General features: G+C 46.2%; 3 protein-coding genes across 3 annotated transcripts; 2 read left to right on the plus strand and 1 right to left on the minus strand.

The window, feature by feature from the left end:
• Positions 1 to 480: 480 nt before the first annotated feature.
• On the plus strand, positions 481 to 4,043 carry LOC117849292 (dehydrogenase/reductase SDR family member FEY). The gene is made up of 8 exons (XM_034730852.2): positions 481 to 945; positions 1,607 to 1,727; positions 2,119 to 2,236; positions 2,340 to 2,476; positions 2,658 to 2,753; positions 2,921 to 3,013; positions 3,307 to 3,379; positions 3,474 to 4,043. Exons 1-8 carry the CDS (start codon positions 641 to 643, stop codon positions 3,737 to 3,739), a joined length of 1,209 nt encoding a protein of 402 aa, XP_034586743.1. The 5' UTR covers positions 481 to 640; the 3' UTR covers positions 3,740 to 4,043.
• A 345-nt stretch (positions 4,044 to 4,388) lies between these two features.
• On the minus strand, positions 4,389 to 7,162 carry LOC117849301 (transcription factor ILR3). Its single transcript, XM_034730859.2, has 5 exons — positions 6,812 to 7,162; positions 6,009 to 6,071; positions 5,544 to 5,624; positions 5,280 to 5,442; positions 4,389 to 4,911 (listed from the first exon to the last, which is right to left on the minus strand). Exons 1-5 carry the CDS (start codon positions 6,925 to 6,927, stop codon positions 4,618 to 4,620), a joined length of 717 nt encoding a protein of 238 aa, XP_034586750.1. The 5' UTR covers positions 6,928 to 7,162; the 3' UTR covers positions 4,389 to 4,617.
• A 4,964-nt stretch (positions 7,163 to 12,126) lies between these two features.
• LOC117835347 (phytosulfokine receptor 1) lies at positions 12,127 to 16,048 on the plus strand. Its single transcript, XM_034714738.1, has one exon. The coding sequence runs from the start codon at positions 12,596 to 12,598 to the stop codon at positions 15,821 to 15,823; it is 3,228 nt and encodes a 1,075-aa protein (XP_034570629.1). The 5' UTR covers positions 12,127 to 12,595; the 3' UTR covers positions 15,824 to 16,048.
• The last annotated feature ends 3,227 nt before the right edge of the window (positions 16,049 to 19,275 follow it).

Here is a 19,275-nt window from a genome sequence, read left to right on the forward strand (position 1 = left end):
TTTAGATACTAATTAGGAGTATTAAACGTAGACTATTTACAAAAACCTATTATATAGATGGAGGCGAGACGAATCTATTAAGCCTAATTAATTCATCATTAGCAAACGTAGACTATTCTAGCATTTGATGTGACCAAGGTCATGTTTAGTTCACTCCAAAATCCCAACTTTAGCACTATGCAAAAAGAAGATTCCCCATCACATCAAACTTGCGGTACATGCATGGAGTATTGAATGTAGACGAAATCAAAAACTAATTGCACAGATTTGTTGTACTTTGCGAGACGAATCTTTTGAGCTTAATTAGTCAATATTTGGATAATAATTCACAAATACAAACGAAACGCTACAGTGTTGCTATAATAATTTTAGCACCCGGGCAACTAAACCAGGCCCAACTAAAAATTAATTTATGAATAGCCTGCTGTCAGATGATATAACAATCCTCCACGAGGCAGGTCCGACACGAACGGCACAGCTGGCGTAGCTGTGTCCGTGGCGGCAGCCGGCAGCACACACAGATGAGATCGCCATCTCGACCCACCACTGCACAGTCCACCCCCACACCTCGCCACGCCGCCATCCTCTCTCCGCAAAGATTCGATTCCCGTCGCCCCTCCCTCCTCCTCCTCCTCCCCTCATGGCCGGCGACCTGCGCCACCGCCGCGCGCCGCCGCCGGAGGACGGGGACGAGGGCGCCTCCCCCGCCGAGGAGTCGGCCGCCGCCGTCGATAACGGCAAGGAGGGGGCGGGAGAGCGGAATGGGAAGAGGGAGGCGCTCGGGTGGCTCGAGTGGGGCCGCGGCTGGATGGCCATCGTGGGGGAGTTCCTCTTCCAGCGCATCGCCGCCAGCCACCTCGCCAACCCGCTCGAGCTGCCCCCGCTCGACGGCGTCTCCATCGTCGTCACAGGCGCCACCAGCGGCATCGGCCTCGAGATCGCGAGGTCCCCTTCCGTCATTTTACCTTTTTGTATCTTCTTCTTATGTGCTAAAAGTTGCTTATTTGTTGATGTATGTGGAAAACAAGCAGCACTGCATGGCTTTAAAATAGCGTTAATTCACTTATGTGCCAACCAAAAATTAATACAAGTGCACTAGTTTTAGTACACGCATGTCTCCTCTTTTATGCACATGCTAGTCTCTTGGTACACCAAAAATTAATACAAGTGCGAGGTAGTTTTCATGATGGTACACTCTTGGTACCTCTACAAAGGATGGTACGACACCTGGCAACAAATACTTCACAATCTGACTGCGCTCAACTTGTCTACTCTGCATCTGGCTATGTAGTAGCTTAAAATTCTCTGTTGTGTTGTGTTGATCTAAAACCTTGTTTTCATGCATTCAGTCAATTAGGAAAAAAACAATCTTTCAACTGCAATGTGTCTCCATTTACTCACCTCCATTTCATACTGGAGAACTAGTCTTCTTGCCAGCTTCCATTTTCCTTTAATCTGTGGAAGTTTTTACATGAAATCGTGCTTGCACGAAACACTGTACTAATCTGTAAATCAGCAAGCAGGCTCCAAGTGTGAGAGGCTTGCATTGCATCTTGTTCTGAAGGTGATACTAATCAGGATCTTTTTACCTTCATGATCGTAACAGACAACTTGCACAGGCTGGGGCACATGTTGTTATGGCAGTTAGGAGACCCAAAGTGGCGCAAGAGTTGATTCAGAAATGGCAGAATGAAAATTCAGAAACAGGAACACCACTAAATGCTGAGGTAATTTTGAAAAGGTGCTTGCTATAGGGTCCTGGTTGATGGATGAGGGCTTTTAACATGCTAAGTATATTTTATACAGTGTGACCTGATTGTTTTGTTGCCTCCTGGCATTTCTTTTCCAATTTGATGCACTGCCATTGATTTGAGCTTCTGATTTTATCGTATCAAGATGTATGCCCTTAACCATTTATGTTGTCCAATGGGGTGGGGGGGGGGGGGGACTACTTTTGTTGCCTATATTTATGCTCACACTCGACATCTATAATCAATCACAAAATATGCATACCTTTATTGGTGTAGACGAAAGGCATGCTTATAACTTTGTTTGTCATAACTATTGATTTGGTTTAGCTACAAGGTATTTGATGTTTCTTAAATATTACTCTTTAAGGTGATGGAGCTTGACCTGCTTTCCCTTGATTCGGTTGTAAAATTTGCTGATGCTTGGAATGCTCGTATGGCACCCCTACATGTGTTGATCAACAATGCTGGAATCTTCGCTATAGGAGGTATGTTTCATCATTAACACAATCCTTTGGATGTTGACCTTCTAGGATTCGTTTATGATGATGAGTTGTATCAGAGATAACCAGCTCTTTCGCTTTCATGTAGAACCTCAGCGTTTTTCAAAGGATGGTCATGAAGAACACATGCAAGTAAACCATCTTGCACCTGCATTACTGGCGATGTTGCTTATACCCTCCCTTCTCCGTGGTTCTCCCAGCAGAATTGTTAATGTTAATTCAATTGTGAGTTCTTCTGTCACCAATTCTGCTCTAGTGTGCAGTTTTCTACCATGAATGCAATCGAATATTTATCCAAGCCCAAACATTTTGAATTCTGATGTCAATTTGAATTCAACTAACTTGTAATTCTACAGTTTTTCTTTTGTACACTAACAGCATCCCACATGTATGCCTCCTATTACAGATGCACACTGTAGGTTTTGTTGACGCTGAAGATATGAACTTGAGAAAGCGGAAATATAGAAGTTGGTTGGGATATTCAAATAGCAAGTTAGCGCAGGTATCATATTTTTTTTATAGATTGCTAATAAAATGCCGTTCCCCTTTTGTTCTCCAACTGTTTTTTCTTCTCTTGATCCGTTCTATCATAACAGTGCTTTAACCTATACATGTATGCATACTATTTCATGTTGGTTAGGTCTGAACTATTCTTTGTTTCACTCTCAGGTAAAATTTAGTAGCATGCTTCATAAGAGAATCCCTGCAGAAGCTGGCATCAATGTTGTTTGTGCTTCCCCTGGGATCGTCGACACGAATGTTGTGAGTTCAACTTCCAATTCGTTTTTTCTCTAATCCTCCAATCGTTTGTGCTGTTTCATGAGGTGAATTCTTATAACATATCTGCATACCCAACATTCACATTTGAGAAATATATAAAGGCTTGGAATTATCCCTTTTGATTAATTGAACACAATGACAGATGAAGAAAAACCTTATTTAAAAGGTGCATATATTACTGGATAAGTGGTTCACATGTACAACGTATCAAACCATTCTTCTTTTCTTTTGTCTGTTTCTTCGCAAAATGTTGACACTCATTGTATGCGACACAGGCGAGAGATCTTCCTAAGGTTGTTGTAGCTGCCTATCATTTGATTCCCTACTTCATATTTAATGCTCAAGAAGGTGAAGTTATTGAACTTCTGCTGCCGCCTTCTGTCATTTAACAACATGTACATCTTCTGATATACATAAATATTACGTTTTGTATGCAATTCAGGTTCTAGGAGTACACTATTTGCAGCATCTGACCCCCAAGTTCCAGAATACTGTGAGATGCTTAAGTCTGAAAACTGGCCTGTCTGTGCTTGCATCTCATACGATTGCAATCCAATGAATGCATCTGAAGAGGCACACAACCTTGAAACGTCGGAGCTGGTTTGGGAGAAGACACTTGAGATGATTGGCCTTCCGCCAGATGCCCTGGAGAAGCTCATCGCTGGGGAATCAGTTCAGTGTTGTTATGGTCAACAGGAGGCAGAATAGAATATCACACAGAGTCAAATCATACCGCTTTTAGTTTGCAGTTAGTGGTGGTTTGTTCCTGTTCTTGATTAGAGCACCTTTGTTGTATCTTTCTGATCCTGAATTTGAAGGGGGAAAACACACTGAGGAAGAGAGAGAAGAAAACTGAGTTTGTTAAAAGTTATGCATCTTTGTTCTAGTTTGAGGTAATGGGGAGGATTTTTTTTAATTTGCGCAAAAAGGATATTGTAAAGAGTTGTAGAAATACATTTCCCCTGTTATTTGTGATCACTGATCAATGATAGTGCTATACTTGAAACAAGAATTGAAGAGATACCTATTCGGAGTTAACATAGCAATATATATATTTTTTTGCGGTGAGCTCACTCCAAGTTCAGATATGTTTCCTTGGGGGAACAACTTGATTTGTAGTATCGGAGACACAGCCAACTCATTGATCAGCTGTATGTGCATAGATGGGGATCCAGGGATGATTTAACTTGTCACATTTATTATTCCGCTGGGCATGTGCTCACATGCTAACTCTGACGAGTACTAGCAGGCCAATACAAAAATTGCTGATGCTCAAAGCAGAACCTTGGAAAACCAAGATCAGCCAGACAGCTTCAGGCTTCAGCAGATCATGCTCACAGATGATGAGACAGAGACAAGGTCACAATGGAACATTTGCAACTAGAGGGTTAAGATCCATATTAATTACAGACATCGCCCTTCAATGGAACAAGTAAGAGTTTATAACAGCTGCTGGGAATAACAGTAACAGCAAAAACACGACCGGAGTTGCAAACTTCTTTCCTCTCCAGGGACCTAACGGACACTCTGATTTGCTGCCAATGGATGAAACGGCGCCATGAGTCAGCATTATGCAGTAGCTGCACCTAAGCATTTGGCGGCCAGAGCTTTGGATCTTGAGTTGTGTCCACCACGGTAGGAGGCATCCACTGCCACATCGCCATCCCAGGGAATGCTGCAGGGATTGGGGCGCCTTTGTTGGTTGGAGCTTGCTGTGGTGGTGCGAATGGAGCAAAAGCAGCAGGATGGTATGCAGCTGGATGAGGGAGATGGGGAACATATCCTGTAGGAGCTGTACTGATTGCTTTAACTTGCTGCTCCAGCCTCTCCTTTTCTGCCTTCAGTCTCACTTTCTCTTCTCGGAGCTCATTCTTCTCCTCCTGGAAAAACAATATAGCATTCCGTAAATTAAAACCTACAAATTGGTTCGCTGGTAGGCTCTATATAGATGTAGAGGAGGTTAGACCAGTGATCACTAAACTTGCATATTAATTATAGCATATCTAGAAACTAATTCGTGGACTAAGCAATGGCTGGCTGCAGGATACACAAAGTGGGCATGCCTATGAATTCAGTGGAACTAAGCTTGCCTGCATGGACACTCGTGTGTATAAGCAGAACAAAAATATCATACATTTTCAACACACAACACAATTTTAAGAGACATGAAGAAGTATGTGGAGAGCATCAAAGGTTCTGAAATCCAGAGGAACATTTGTAAGAAGCATAAGTTGTATGAACAAGATACCTTCAGGTCCTTGATATTCTCTCGCAGCTTCTCGTTTGATTCTTTAAGCTTTTCTGCCTCACCTCTAAGTTGTGCCACCATACGAGCTGCATCACTCAAGATATTTGCTTTATCCAACTTAGCTTGCTTACCAGGATTCATAACTGAACTTAATTCCAGAAACCTGCAAGTCAAATAATAGATCAGAACTAAGATATATGCAAGTACGTGCACCCTTTCTTCCTAGAGCAATGGCCGAGATGTGTAGTTTCACTTTCACTGTACCTGTCATTCAGCCTGTCCCTCCTCATTTTCTCACGACAAGCTTTGGATTTTGGACCAGATGAAGATGGTTCATCTCTAGCCCTGCACAAAATCGAAATGGTTATGTTAAACAAGTGGATCAAGAAAATAATACAAGTCCGATGCTATGTTGGTAGTGCTACTTATACCACTCATGAGAAATTAAACAAACTGTGCTGCATGGACTTTAAGATTGAAAAAACTTTGTAGCTTTATGCTATAGGGTCACTACTCGAGTATCTGGTTAGATTTGCATGCTTAATGTTCCAAAGTCGCATTCTGAACAATTTAGAAACCCTAAAGTTTCTGGTTACCCATTTGGAGATTGAACCCATGAAATGGATGGGCATGAGGCCCAAATACATACACAAAAAAAAGGGATAGAGACTTCCCACAATTCAGATATGTGCAAGAAAAATCCTTCAGAGTAAGGATAAGAAACCATACCTTTTCCCCAAATTAGATTGTTCAAACCCACAAGCATCTCCACTGACACCATCAATCCCAAGTCTGCCACAATCACAAGGTAAGTACCGGATACAACAGCAGAGAATACATACAGAACATGTGCAAGTGCAGTGCGGCTGCTCAAGTATCTGATAAAAGATTCTGCTGCTCATATTTCAATTGAAAGATAGGGGACACACATCTAGGTTCATAATTATGCAAATCACTTCCATATATCATATAATGCATGATGAACATCGTAAGAGCCTATCAAACTAGCACACAAACATCGATTGCTTGCTTCAAGGTAGCTAGCAAGACTTGTAATGATGACAGCAACAGCACGCAGATAAGCAGTAAAATCTACGGACTTGTAACAAGAATTAACAAGTAATGTAGAATATCACCATTCACATGTAGTATCACAGGATTTGCTTAGATGCACCTATGAACCAACTAGCACCGCAGTTACCTAAGCATCAAATGCACATATCAAATTCAATCTACCCCCAGGCACAAGGACAAGAGAAATTCCCCAAATTCGCATAAACCAAGACCGCAGATTAGGTTACAGAATTGCGGAGACTCAAAACTGTTTCCTGCCATATCATAAGCCTCCTTTCTTTTTGAGACTACATCACCCAAATCAATTAGCATATAATTTAACACCGCCCACAAAATTAAAAAACCATCCGCAGCGACAACGACCGCGATAGTATAAAATCTACGAACCACACCATAAACCGACAGCAATCTAGTACTACACCTACAAGAAAGAATCGTTCCGGTTGCTATCGCCGTACCCTCCGTCGCCGGCCAGGTTGGGCACGCCATCACAGAAGAGGGCGAGATCTCCGTCGTCGCCGGCGCCACCGAGGAGGAAATCTTCCACGGGGTCTCCGCCAACGCAGCCGTCCATCGCCGCCGCGGCCGTGGGTCCGGCGCCGGAGGAATCTGCGGTCACGGCTAGGGTTCCGCGGGTCGGGCGAGCGAGAGGTCGAGAACGAATTGGGGGCCTCACGCTTTGCAGAATGCACCCTGGATGCGGCCTCTCTGGTTAACAGGTCCTCCTTTGGGTAAGGGACAGGGGTGTGCTTGCAATTTTGGGAACTTAGAGGACCTGATTCGGCAGAGTAGGTGGAGAGCTCGTGGGTTTGGGAAGAGGTTGGAATGGAGGAAAGAGTGATGAGATATGATCACGTGAAGAACAAGGTTGGACCGTGGATGGATGGCCTACGTTGGACGCCACTCGGCTCTGCTAATGGCTTCCGGCTGTCTTCTGGTTTCACGTGATCAAATCGGCTCCGATTTACAGATATCGTTAATAGATATATGATAATGTGGTATGATTTATCTTTGTGATATTTTGTATCAACATTATATATTATCAATTGCTACTGTATCTAAATAGCAAATTAAACGAATGAAATGTAGGCACAACGTAAATTTATATATAGTTATAACCCTAATTTATTTTTATAAAATGAAATAAAGATATAAATGATAAACTAAAATTTCAAAATTCCTTTGATCTCTCTATGCAGATGGATAGTTTGTGTTCGGTGCTAAATGATCCTGCTCATTGTTCTTGGCTAGCTTTTTGTATTTTGCGTGATCAAATTATCTTCTTAAAGGTTGCTAAAGAAGATATGACGGTGGAACATGGATCCATAAATAATATAATAAATTGCATCGAAAACTAAAATTCAAAAATATGTTCCACCTCTCATCAATAGGGAAGATACGATAACGTGGTACAATAAATAATAAAAATAAAACTACATCACGAATATTCAAACAGTATATCTTATGTGTTTGGTGCAATGAGATATTGCTCATTATTTGCCACCTTCTTATTTCGCGTGATCAAATTGAGCCACGAAGTTACCAAAGAAAATATGGCAATGTAGTACGACTTATCATTACGATGGTTTTACATCATTGTTGTATGTTTATCTCAATTGATATTACATCTAAAAATGAAAAAAAAAGATATCATCACCAAGTTAATACTCTATACCTTTTGATTTTATATAGAATAAAGTAAAGATGGTAAAATAGGAAAGTTACGTGACTCCCCACTTGGGCTCTGCGTGTGGAAGAAACACGCGCTCCGAACGTGGCATGGCTAAGATAATAAACTACAAGGGACACAAAAGATGCAGGAGGATTGGCCCTGTGGCGACCAGACACACAGCACGTGGAGTCAACACTGACTTGACAGTGATATCCTGTGGTGGGCTGGTCCTGTCTGATGGATTCGATAGCCTTTCCTGGACTTCGTTGGGCTGTTTACTAGAGCCCATTATCTTCGGTTGCTTTGGGCTGTTACTTCTTGCAGTGAAATCAGGTGTGACATGACATGCAAACTACCTGGTGCCTTCATTTTACCTTTCCCCCCCTTTTTTTTTCCCTGAGGGAACAGATGCCCTTTCAGCAGATCATGAGACTAGCTGAAAAAATGGAGCTGACTTTTCTCACAGCGATCGTATGTTTACATTTTTTTTTGTGCATTCCATATAGAGATTCAAAATCTCAAACTGTTTCGGAATTTGGATGCACAAAAAAAAGTGATCTTGCAATTTGCAATTTAACTCTCCAGTGATTTTTCATTTTGCGTATCTATCAAGTTTGTATTTATTGAATTTGGTTCTAGATTCACCTATATATATTTGTTGGGTTCACAAAGGGCACAAGCATAAACACATGGTTGAATATAAAACCACAGCGATATGGTTTGAATTTCCACTAGAAGATGCTTAGCCCTTCAGCCTGCACAATCTATATTTGGCTCTGTTCGTTTCAGCTTATCAGCCACCGAACAATATTTTTCTCTCTTAACAAATCAGCCGTTTCAACTTTTCAGCCGGCTTATAAGTCCAACCGAACAGGCCCGAATCCTCAGAGAATGGCAGCAGCAGTGGGGCCTAATCTGCAGGGACCCATGATTATTCGGCTGGTAAAAAGGGGAGCAACTTCCTGGCCTTGGACTTTCGGTCCTCCAAACCAAATGTGTTTTGCATTGCCCCTCCACTTGATCATGATGCCTGTCTACATGCACTACACACACACATGAGAGATCACAGAGGCTGAGAGGCATCCAGCTCCACTCACCCTCAAAGAAAATGAAATTGCCATCAGTCCAAGTGCTTCCTGCAGATTCCTTTCTCTGCATGCCTCTGCTTTATACCCTTCCCCATTCCACAAAGCAAATTGTTCTATGGATGGATGGAATGGAATTGATGGATTCCCCTCTCCTTTTTATCACCAACTACAAGAGTGCAAGGGCTTGCAAACACCTGGAAATGTGCCGGGCAATTTTATCTATTGCTGGGTGCTACTCACTAGATGCATGATCCACTAGCACCGCCTAATTGCGTCTCGTCATCGCAGCGAAATTTTACTTTTTTTTCTTTAATCAATTAAAAGATAGTCCACTTCAAGGCTAATGAAGAGCTAGCTCTGATCTTCTATACTAATTTAGTGCTTTTATTTATTTCCCAAATATTTTTCCCTAATTGTATACTAACCTTATGATGCACCTATACCATTGTGCTATTGGAAAAGAGATATAGACGAATATGTAAATATACACGAGTAGGCTTTTTTCAGAATCATACAGTGGAATTATAGATGTATATTTCATAAAGCAATTGGCAACTTTGAAACAAAATTCCAGACATTTTTTTTCTTCGAGAGGACAACAAAAGCTTTGCCACGAGTTTTATTAGAAGAAGAGAAATAAAAGGGCAAGTGCTGGCCCAATTTTTTGAGTGGAACGGGAGCTAGGCATGGACAGGAGATTGTGAAGTGACCAAGAAGATTTGCAACATCCTCTGATATCTCTGCTTCTCAAGCAAGCCTTGACAACAAGTGGATTCCACCACCTACATATTTTATGCCTGTACAAATGGTTGACATGCTGTGAGCCGTTGCTTCTGATCCAATGCTCATCATGAGATTAAAGAAAGCTAATCCCTGGATGCAAAGCAAAAGACACCACCATCTCACCTCCTAATGAGCCCAAAAAGAAAACACCACCACAGAGATGTTGTTAAACACACACAAAAAAGGAACACCATATATACCTCATCCCTACATGGCAACAGTGATGTGGCTGACCCTGAAAAATCATGCTATTTTTAACCATATCCTTGAAAAAAAAAGCATCTTTTTGCAGTGGTGCCTTGCACTCGGCCGTCTGATATGATGATGATGACTTTTGCAAATCCATGGGTGGTCATTCATTAAATTATTAGAAAGGTGGCTGGAAATTATCTGTCGAGTGGAAAATAAAGCTGCAGCAGATAGTTAAAAGCAGGGGTTTTACCTAAAGGTTAACAATAAGTGCAGCTATCTTGAGGCCAAATGGTGATAACTAACCGCCACTTTACTGAGGTGAGTTGGTCAGCTGCAAATCATGCCTTTTTTATTTCCAGAGTAGTCGTGAAGCATGCCTTTTGGCCTTGTGATCCAAGAACACTGAAACTTACTTGTGCAGCACTAGAACATGCTGCTTTTTTGGCTGCTCATCGATTTTTTTTTCTTTTGGCGAAACGCTTATTGATCTTGTTGCTGGTACAGACGGAACCTGAAGTGCAATTGAAGCGCTGCTCGTGGATTTTGATAGACTACACAATACAAATTTGGTCTTAAACTATTTTACATGTTGCCATACACTTCATTCATGTTTTATTTTTGAATTGGCAGTCCATTTATAAACTCTTTTACCTTGACCCGTTTTTATTTTATTTTTTTTTTGCAAATGGTGGGTCGGCTCTCACAGGCCACGCAACACATCATTTGAACATAGAAAAATATTCATGCGTAAGAGTTTCTATTGTGATGACTGGATTGTACACATTTCATTCCTAAGCTTAAAAAATAAATTGATTTTGGTCAATCAACAAGTAACGTGTATCTCAAGACTTATGACTTTGAAATTCGTTCATTTTTTGTTTATCATTTGAATAGAAATGGAACAATTGCCCGGCCACAGTTCTTCAAGCACCGAAAGTCCATTGTGATAGTCTTTGAATTGCAAGCAAGGACCTCTTGGTTGCTTCAGGAAGCGACCTTCTACCCAGACATGGGGTCTGGACTTCTGAGTTTCTGACCATTCACCATTCTAGATTATTTTCAATCACGTCAAAGGGTTTCTGCTCCGTGAACATGAAAATCATACAATCTCTAGAACAAATTGAAAAGGAGCTGATGTTTCTAGTGATAACATTGCTGATTTTTTTACAAAAAAATAATCAGAAACGTGATTAATTATGAACAGTTCATTGCACCTACTACTACATGTTCCATTGCTGTTTATTCAGAGGTCAACCATAAGCTAAACTATTCTTAGGTTTCACCTGAACCGAAAGCTCCTGGCTTGTACCACAAACAATTATAAGCCGACATGGAAACACGCTAGATTGCAGATAAAGTTCTATCAAGATCATGCCATCTGATCTGACTTCTTGCAGATTTATAATCATATGCACGCAATGACAAAGGCTGCTAACTAACCTTGTGTAATCTGAGAATGTCATCTCTGCCAGTTGTTCTCTGTTAGAGTGGGTTGCCATCGCACCGGTAAACTTTCCAAACTCGATTTAAAAAAAAGGCAAATTCAAATTTTCAAGTTGATTTTCAAATTAAGATGAAATTTGCCTACGATTGTTTGTTTCACAGAATCAGCATGACGGTAACGTTTCTCCGTTTTTAAGTCAAATGATTTCAAACAGTATAACCAGTGGGCAGTAGTTTACTGCTAAACTACCACTGTTATTGTACTGGTAATTTTGTTAGCTAACGACTTTCTATTTGGCGCCGGGATGCGCGGTAGACTTGCTGACTTGCCTGTCCTCATCTGCTCATCTCAGTGTTAACTTTGTCAACCCTGTCCCCCGGTCAAAGCCCTCCGTTTCGTGATCAACGGCTGATGCTTCTCCAGTCCAAAGCCCAGGCAAGACAAGATGCCTTCTCCAGCTGTAGGCTTGACCGCCACGTGTCACTCTCAGGCAGCCGTTGACCTCAATTAGCCCCCCCTTAATCAGCGGCTACAGGAGGTCTCCTCCAGCTGCCATTAAATAAACTAACAACGTTAACAGCATGAGACAGTGCAAGCAAAGTGGAAGATGATGGCACACTGAAAGATCAGTTGTTCTTGCATTTGTAATTAGCTGCAGCGTCCAAATGCATCCAACAAAATATACTATTTTTTTTTCTTCCAGAGATGGGTCACAAATCATGACATCTACTACTTTATAATCACTCACCTGAAGAATTAGGACAAGTATTAAACTTGAGCTGCAGAGTCAAACCTAGAGTGATTAACCACCTCTCCTCCCTCTTCTCTCTCCTCTCCTTCTCACTCCCTTTGTCTTGCAGTCCTCTAGCTGCTCTGTTCCTCTCTCCTTCCTGCAAGGGAACAGGAAGAGCAAGCAAGATTGAAGAACAGGAGCAGACAGAGCTTAGATTGGACCATGATCCCAAGATGTGAATTCTTGGAGCTTCTTTATTATATGATCATGAGCTAGCTGCAACCGGCTGATCGATCGATCGCCAACCACCACCTTGTCCTGTCTCGAGGCATGGCCTGGGGGAGCAGGAGCAGAGCGGTGATACCACTGCTCGTGCTGTGTGTGATCCTCTTGTCGCGGTCCGAGAACGCCGCCGCGCGGCGCTGCGGCGCCGGCGACCTCGCCGCGCTGCGGGGGTTCTCGGCCGGCCTCGACGCCGCGGTGGACGGCTGGCCAATCGCCAACGCGTCGGACGACGGGTGCTGCGACTGGCCCGGAGTTGCGTGCGATGCGGCGGCGGGGGGAGGCACGGCCGCCGTCGTCGGGCTGGTGCTGCCCAACCGGACGCTGCAGGGGGAGGTGTCCGCGTCGCTCGCCGGCCTCGCCGCGCTCCGGGTGCTGAACCTCTCCAGCAACGCGCTCCGGGGCGCGATCCCAGCGGCGTTGCTCAGGCTCCGGAGCCTCGAGGTGCTCGACGTCAGCGCCAACGCGCTCGCCGGTGGGCTGGGCGCCGCCGCCGGGGTGGAGATCGAGCTCCCGGCGGTGCGCGTGTTCAACGTCTCGGGAAACGCGTTCAACGGCAGCCACCCGGTGCTCGCCGGCGCCGCTAACCTGACGGAGTACGACGTGTCGGGCAACAGCTTCGTGGGCCCCGTCGATGCTGTCGCCCTGTGCGGCGAGTCGCCGGCGCTGCGCGTCCTGCGGCTCTCCATGAATAGGCTCTCCGGTGCGTTCCCCGTGGGGTTCGGGCAATGCCGGTCGCTCGCCGAGCTCTCCCTCGACGGGAACGGCATCGGCGGCACCCTCCCCGACGACCTCTTCGGCGCGGCGTCGCTGCAGTTCCTCAGTCTCCACACCAACGCCATCTCCGGCGAGCTGTCGCCTCGCCTGCGCAACCTCAGCAGCATCGTCCGCCTCGACCTCTCCTTCAACGCCTTCTCCGGCCCGCTCCCCGACGTGTTCGACGCGTTCGCCGATCTCCAGGAGCTCTCTGCGCCCTCCAACAAGCTCTCCGGCGAGCTCCCCACGCTCTCGCGGTGCCGCCGCCTCCGCGTGCTCAACCTCCGGAACAACTCGTTCGCCGGCGACATCGGCCTCGACTTCCGCTCGCTCAGGAGCCTTGCCTACCTCGACCTCGGCGTCAACAGCTTCACGGGCCCCATCCCGGCGAGCCTCCCTAAGTGCAGGGGCATGACCGCGCTCAACCTCGGCCGGAACAAGCTCACCGGAGAGATACCGGCGTCCTTCGCCAACTTCACCTCGCTGTCCTTCCTCTCGCTCACCGGCAACACCTTCTCCAACGTGTCGTCGGCGCTCCGGACGCTGCAGAGCCTCCCCAACCTGACGAGCCTGGTGCTCACTAAGAACTTCCACGGCGGCGAGGAGATGCCGTCGGACGACGCCGGCATCGCCGGTTTCCCCAGCATCCAGGTGCTCGTCATCGCCAACTGCGAGCTCCACGGCGCGATCCCGTCGTGGATCGCCGGACTTCGGAAGCTCAGAGTGCTAGACCTGTCGTGGAACCGGCTCGCCGGCCCGATCCCACCGTGGATTGGGCAATTGGACCGCCTTTTCTACCTCGACATATCGAACAATTCCCTCCAGGGAGAGATACCGGGCAGCCTGACGCGGATGCCGGGGTTCATCGCCGCCGGCACCCACGGCGGCGGCGACGACGAAGACGCGAGGGTGCAGGACTTCCCGTTCTTCATGCGGCGGAACACGTCGGTGCAGGGGCGGCAGTACAACCAGGTGGACAGCTTCCCGCCGTCTCTGTTTCTGAGCCACAACAACCTCACCGGCGGCGTGCCGGCCGCGCTGGGGGCGCTGACCAAGCTGCACATCGTTGACCTGAGCTGGAACAAGCTGTCGGGCTCCATCCCGCCGGAGCTGTCGGGAATGACGAGCCTCGAGTCGCTGGACCTGTCGCACAACTCGCTCTACGGCGTCATCCCGGCGTCGCTCACGCAGCTCAGCTTCATCTCCCACTTCGACGTCTCGCACAACAACCTCTCCGGCGAGGTCCCCGTCGGCGGGCAGTTCTCCACGTTCTCGCGCGCGGACTTTGAGGGGAACCCGTTTCTCTGCGGAATCCACGTGGCGCGGTGTGCGCGGAAGGACCCGCCGCAGGCGGATGGCGGCGGCGGCAAGGAGCGGAGCGCCACCAGTGCCGGCGTCGTGGCGGCGATCAGCGTGGGCACGGCGTTGCTCCTCGCCGTGGCCGCGGCGGTGACGTGGCGGGTGTGGTCGAAGCGGCAGGAGGACAACGCCAGGGTGGCGGCCGACGACGGCAGCGGCAGCCTCGAGTCGGCGGCGAAGTCGACGCTGGTGCTGCTCTTCCCGGACGATGACGGCGACGGCGACGGCGGCGAGCGGACGATGACGGTGGAGGACGTGATGAAGGCGACGCGCAACTTCGACGAGTCCCGCATCGTGGGTTGCGGCGGCTTCGGGATGGTGTACCGCGCGACGCTCCCCGACGGGCGCGAGGCGGCGGTGAAGCGCCTCTCCGGCGAGTTTTGGCAGGTGGAGCGCGAGTTCCGCGCCGAGGTGGAGACGCTGTCGCGCGTGCGCCACCGCAACCTGGTGCCGCTGCAGGGCTACTGCCGCGCCGGCAAGGACCGCCTGCTCATCTACCCCTACATGGAGAACGGCAGCCTGGACCACTGGCTCCACGTGCGGCAGCCGGGCCCCGGCGCCGCCGCCGCACTGCCGTGGCCGGCGCGGCTCGGCGTGGCGCGCGGCGCGGCGCGCGGGCTGGCGCACCTGCACGCCTCGTCGGAGCCGCGCGTGCTCCACCGCGACATCAAGTCGAGCAACATCCTCCTGGACGCGCGCATGGAGCCGCGGCTCGCCGACTTCGGCCTCGCCAGGCTCGTGCTCCCGGCGGACACGCACGTGACCACCGACCTCGTCGGCACGCTCGGGTACATCCCGCCGGAGTACGGGCACTCGTCGGTGGCCACCTACCGCGGCGACGTGTACAGCCTCGGCGTGGTCCTGCTGGAGCTCGTCACGGGGCGGCGGCCCGTGGACATGGCGCGGCCGGTGGGCGTCGGCCGGGACGTGACGTCGTGGGCGGTGCGGATGCGGCGGGAGGGGAGGGGCGAGGAGGTGATCGACGCCAGCGTCGGCGAGGGGAGGCACCGGGAGGAGGCGGCGAAGGTGCTGGGCGTGGCGTGCGCCTGCGTCAGCGAGAACCCCAAGGCGCGACCGACGGCGCAGCAGGTGGTGGAGTGGCTCGACGCCATCGCCGCCTCGGCCGAGCTCGTCCACCCACACCGACCAGCCACAACGTAGATAGATGGTTGTAACTAGCCGAGATGAAAGTTGTAATGCAATTCGAGATTGAACAAGGCTTCTTCTAAAATTGAAGTTTTGAGGTACATAACAAGTGTATTGACCATTTTAACACACTGATCGTGCTCATGCAGTAACTGCTGACACTGTAACATCAGTGCGTGTATATACATGTATAGCTTATATATAGTGTGATTGAATGTTGAAACCACAGTTGTATGATAAGGGAACTCTTCCAACAATGGTGCATAACTAAAAAATGCTAAAACTCAACACTAACAATGGTACATTTAGTTTGAATAATTCAGAGTGGTGGTTCTTGTGAAATCCTGTTCGGTAATCGGTATATTCGTACAACAATGTAACGAAATTCGTCACGAGAAATTTATTATTTTCGTAAGAACTTTCCTAAAAAAATTTAGATCTCAACTTTTGTGACAAATTACTCTGTAGATGAACAATGAATGTGCTAAATTTTAATTTTTTTTACTTCAAAATACATTTTTAATGAATTTTTACTGCTCCAGCATTTTTGTAGCATTTTCACCAAAGTTGTATCCAATTCTACACCGCAGGGAAGTAGGAAGGCCTCGTAGTTTGGCCGGATGCCATTGATTTAACCACCATTGTGCCAGCTGAGGGAGGACATGGGAGGCTTGCCTGCAGCCCTGCATGCACGCGGGTGCTAGCCGCGCCGCCGTACCTAATACCTAGGATGGGAGGAGGGAGGGACCTGCTGCGTATCCACTCGTGATGGTGTATTAGCGACAGCCGTCATGGGAGACGAGTTCATCGAGGTGGCCTCCCAACAAGAGCGGTGCCACTAGATGGACATGAGAGAGGGGAGCGGCGCCGTGGAGGGACTAAGGGGGAGGAAGATAGGGTTAATTTGGTCAGGAAAGTTTTTGAAATGCATCGAAAGGGTAGGTAACAGTACATCTCAAAGACCCATGAAATTATAATGGCATATTTCTAATATCGTGAATATTAATGGCATATCTTTGAATTGTCACAGTTGCAATGGCACATATCCAATTAACTCATATCCCATTACCAAGCAAATACCCAATAACATACCAATATGTCATGTGGCTTGATAGAAATGCACTGCCCATTATGAGGAGCGAGGTGGTTAAATTAGCCGTAAAGTCAATGTCAGATACAACGATACATATCAGGTTGTTATTTGCTCTGCAGCTTTTTAAAGTTTGTTTTCGTATCAAACTTATTTGGATTCATGAATTTACACAAAATAGGGGGTATATGCATAAAAAATTTGGAAATACTACTCACTCAAATGATAAGGAATGAGCTACGTGAGCTTAACTGATTATAAATGGCTTGCTCATGGGATGTAGACTTGTAGTACAACGATTGGCTTGACAATAGTTTGTTTGTTATTAGTTTAGCAAACTACTTTCTGCTCCCCTTCGCGGGCGGTCCTCTTTAGTGAAGGGGAGCAGAAAATAGTTTATAGACAATTTTGACCGCATGCTTGTTGGGCTTTCTTTATTGGGCCGACTCTACCTGCAGTGGTAGGCCTGTTCGAGTATAGTCTGTTGTGTTTTCTTTTTTCTTTTCTTTTTATTGCAATTTGTGGAAAAAAGAGTAGTTAGAGAAATTTGTAACGAGGGGTATTCACTTTGCGTCAAATCGTTTCTTTTTTGTTACGAGAAAAACAGTGGCGATAGTGAAATCCAAAAGGTCCGAGCAGCAGAAAGTGGCCATGATTTGGGACCAAAATAGACAGAATGGCATGTATACTCCATTTCTATCACAGCAGGCTAACCATTGATAAGAGCCACCGGGTTACTTTGCGTCACTAGCTAATGCCGAGACACACCGAGGGCAATTGTTTCCACCTTGTTCGTTGCGCTGCTGCCTGCTGCTGAAGCTCAGCTTAACCAAGAGACATGCAGATTGGATCAGACGCCATTCATATTGTGGACAAGGTTTCGGGTTGCAAGAAAGACCATCATCAGATGGATCTAAAATCTGAATAATCTGTTCTTGTGGGACCACGGTCAGCCCCATGGGCGGTCCTCTTTTTCTTCCTCCGCCCATGATCCGTGATCCTGAAGCTAACTAAAGTTTAGCAAGGGGTGTTTGGATCCACTAGCTAAAATGCTAAATGTTAGTTGTTAAAAATAAGTTCCCATGCTACTCTTCATTAATTGCAGATTTATGGCACCAAGGACCAAGTTCTGTTAATTTTTAGCTGGCGCCAAAACGTTCTGCTGCTCTGTTTCTTTTCCTGTACATGCTAGGAGCTACTGTTGCTTTGTTTTGTTGATCGCCAATAACACCACGAGCTGCTCTTGCTATGTATCTCGCATAGAGTACACAGAAAAAATAGAGGATGATTTCAAAGGCTAAAGACATACAATACAAGATAAATGTTCATAGTTCATGGATATTCAAACTAATTATAATATGTCCACAGTCCATACAAATAGTCTATTACACTCACTCTCTCATGGCAAACAAAGCATCAGCAAGATGGTCACGAAACGTGTTCATGTTTCCATCTTTATCACCTAAATGATTGAATACACCTCTTGGTTGAGATGAAGTGGACGTTACCATTGGTTCAAAGTTTTCATCTTGATCGCACATGTCGAAGTCCTCATCTCCAAGAGCAATTTCTCAGATGAAGTTATGAAGTGCCATGCATGCAAGGATTATCTTGGTGAATCTCATATCAAAGTCACGTATAGCCAATACATTTTGAGATGTATCCATGGCACCCCGTATGTTGGATTAACTTTGAAGATGGAACTACAACAGGTATATGTGTCCCATCAATAGCACCAATGCAGTTGTTGAAATGTGGTGAGAAACGAGTACTTTGGAGTCTAGGATGTATTGTCTTGAATTTTGGATCTCTAGGCTTGATAACATCTGCCGAGAGCAAGTACACCCTATGTAAAACATCATCAAACTTTTTACTCATAGTCTCAGTGGATCTAGCAAAGCGATTTTTAGCTTGTCTGAGGGATTGTGGGGCACCAATAATCCATAGAAACATTACTGAAGACTCCACTGAGGATATTTTGTTTGATGTAGTCAAGCCATAAGATTCAACTAGCACATCATGAAGCATATAAAAAGATTTTTCTACTCATCCTTAACATATTGTAGCAAGAGGTTGGATGGTCAAGAGTCCTCATAACCCATTCCTCTCCCGTCTCTCCAGTTTTTAACTTCTTGATTTTGTTCATGAAAGTAGCTTAATAATACGTACTGAGCATGCATGCAACTTCACCAAATTGCTGAATGTGGCACCACTGATCCAATACTTTAACTGTATCATCCTCAACATCACTTGAAGAATTATCACCATCACTTGAAGAAGAGTTCATCTACGTGCCATTGAACCTTTGATTAATAACCAATCATATTCATAATTGACCAAACAACATTATATTTTGCCAAAACAACAACATATTGGA

Source organism: Setaria viridis, chromosome 1, assembly GCF_005286985.2.
Source record: "Setaria viridis chromosome 1, Setaria_viridis_v4.0, whole genome shotgun sequence".
Classification (NCBI taxonomy): domain Eukaryota; kingdom Viridiplantae; phylum Streptophyta; class Magnoliopsida; order Poales; family Poaceae; genus Setaria; species Setaria viridis.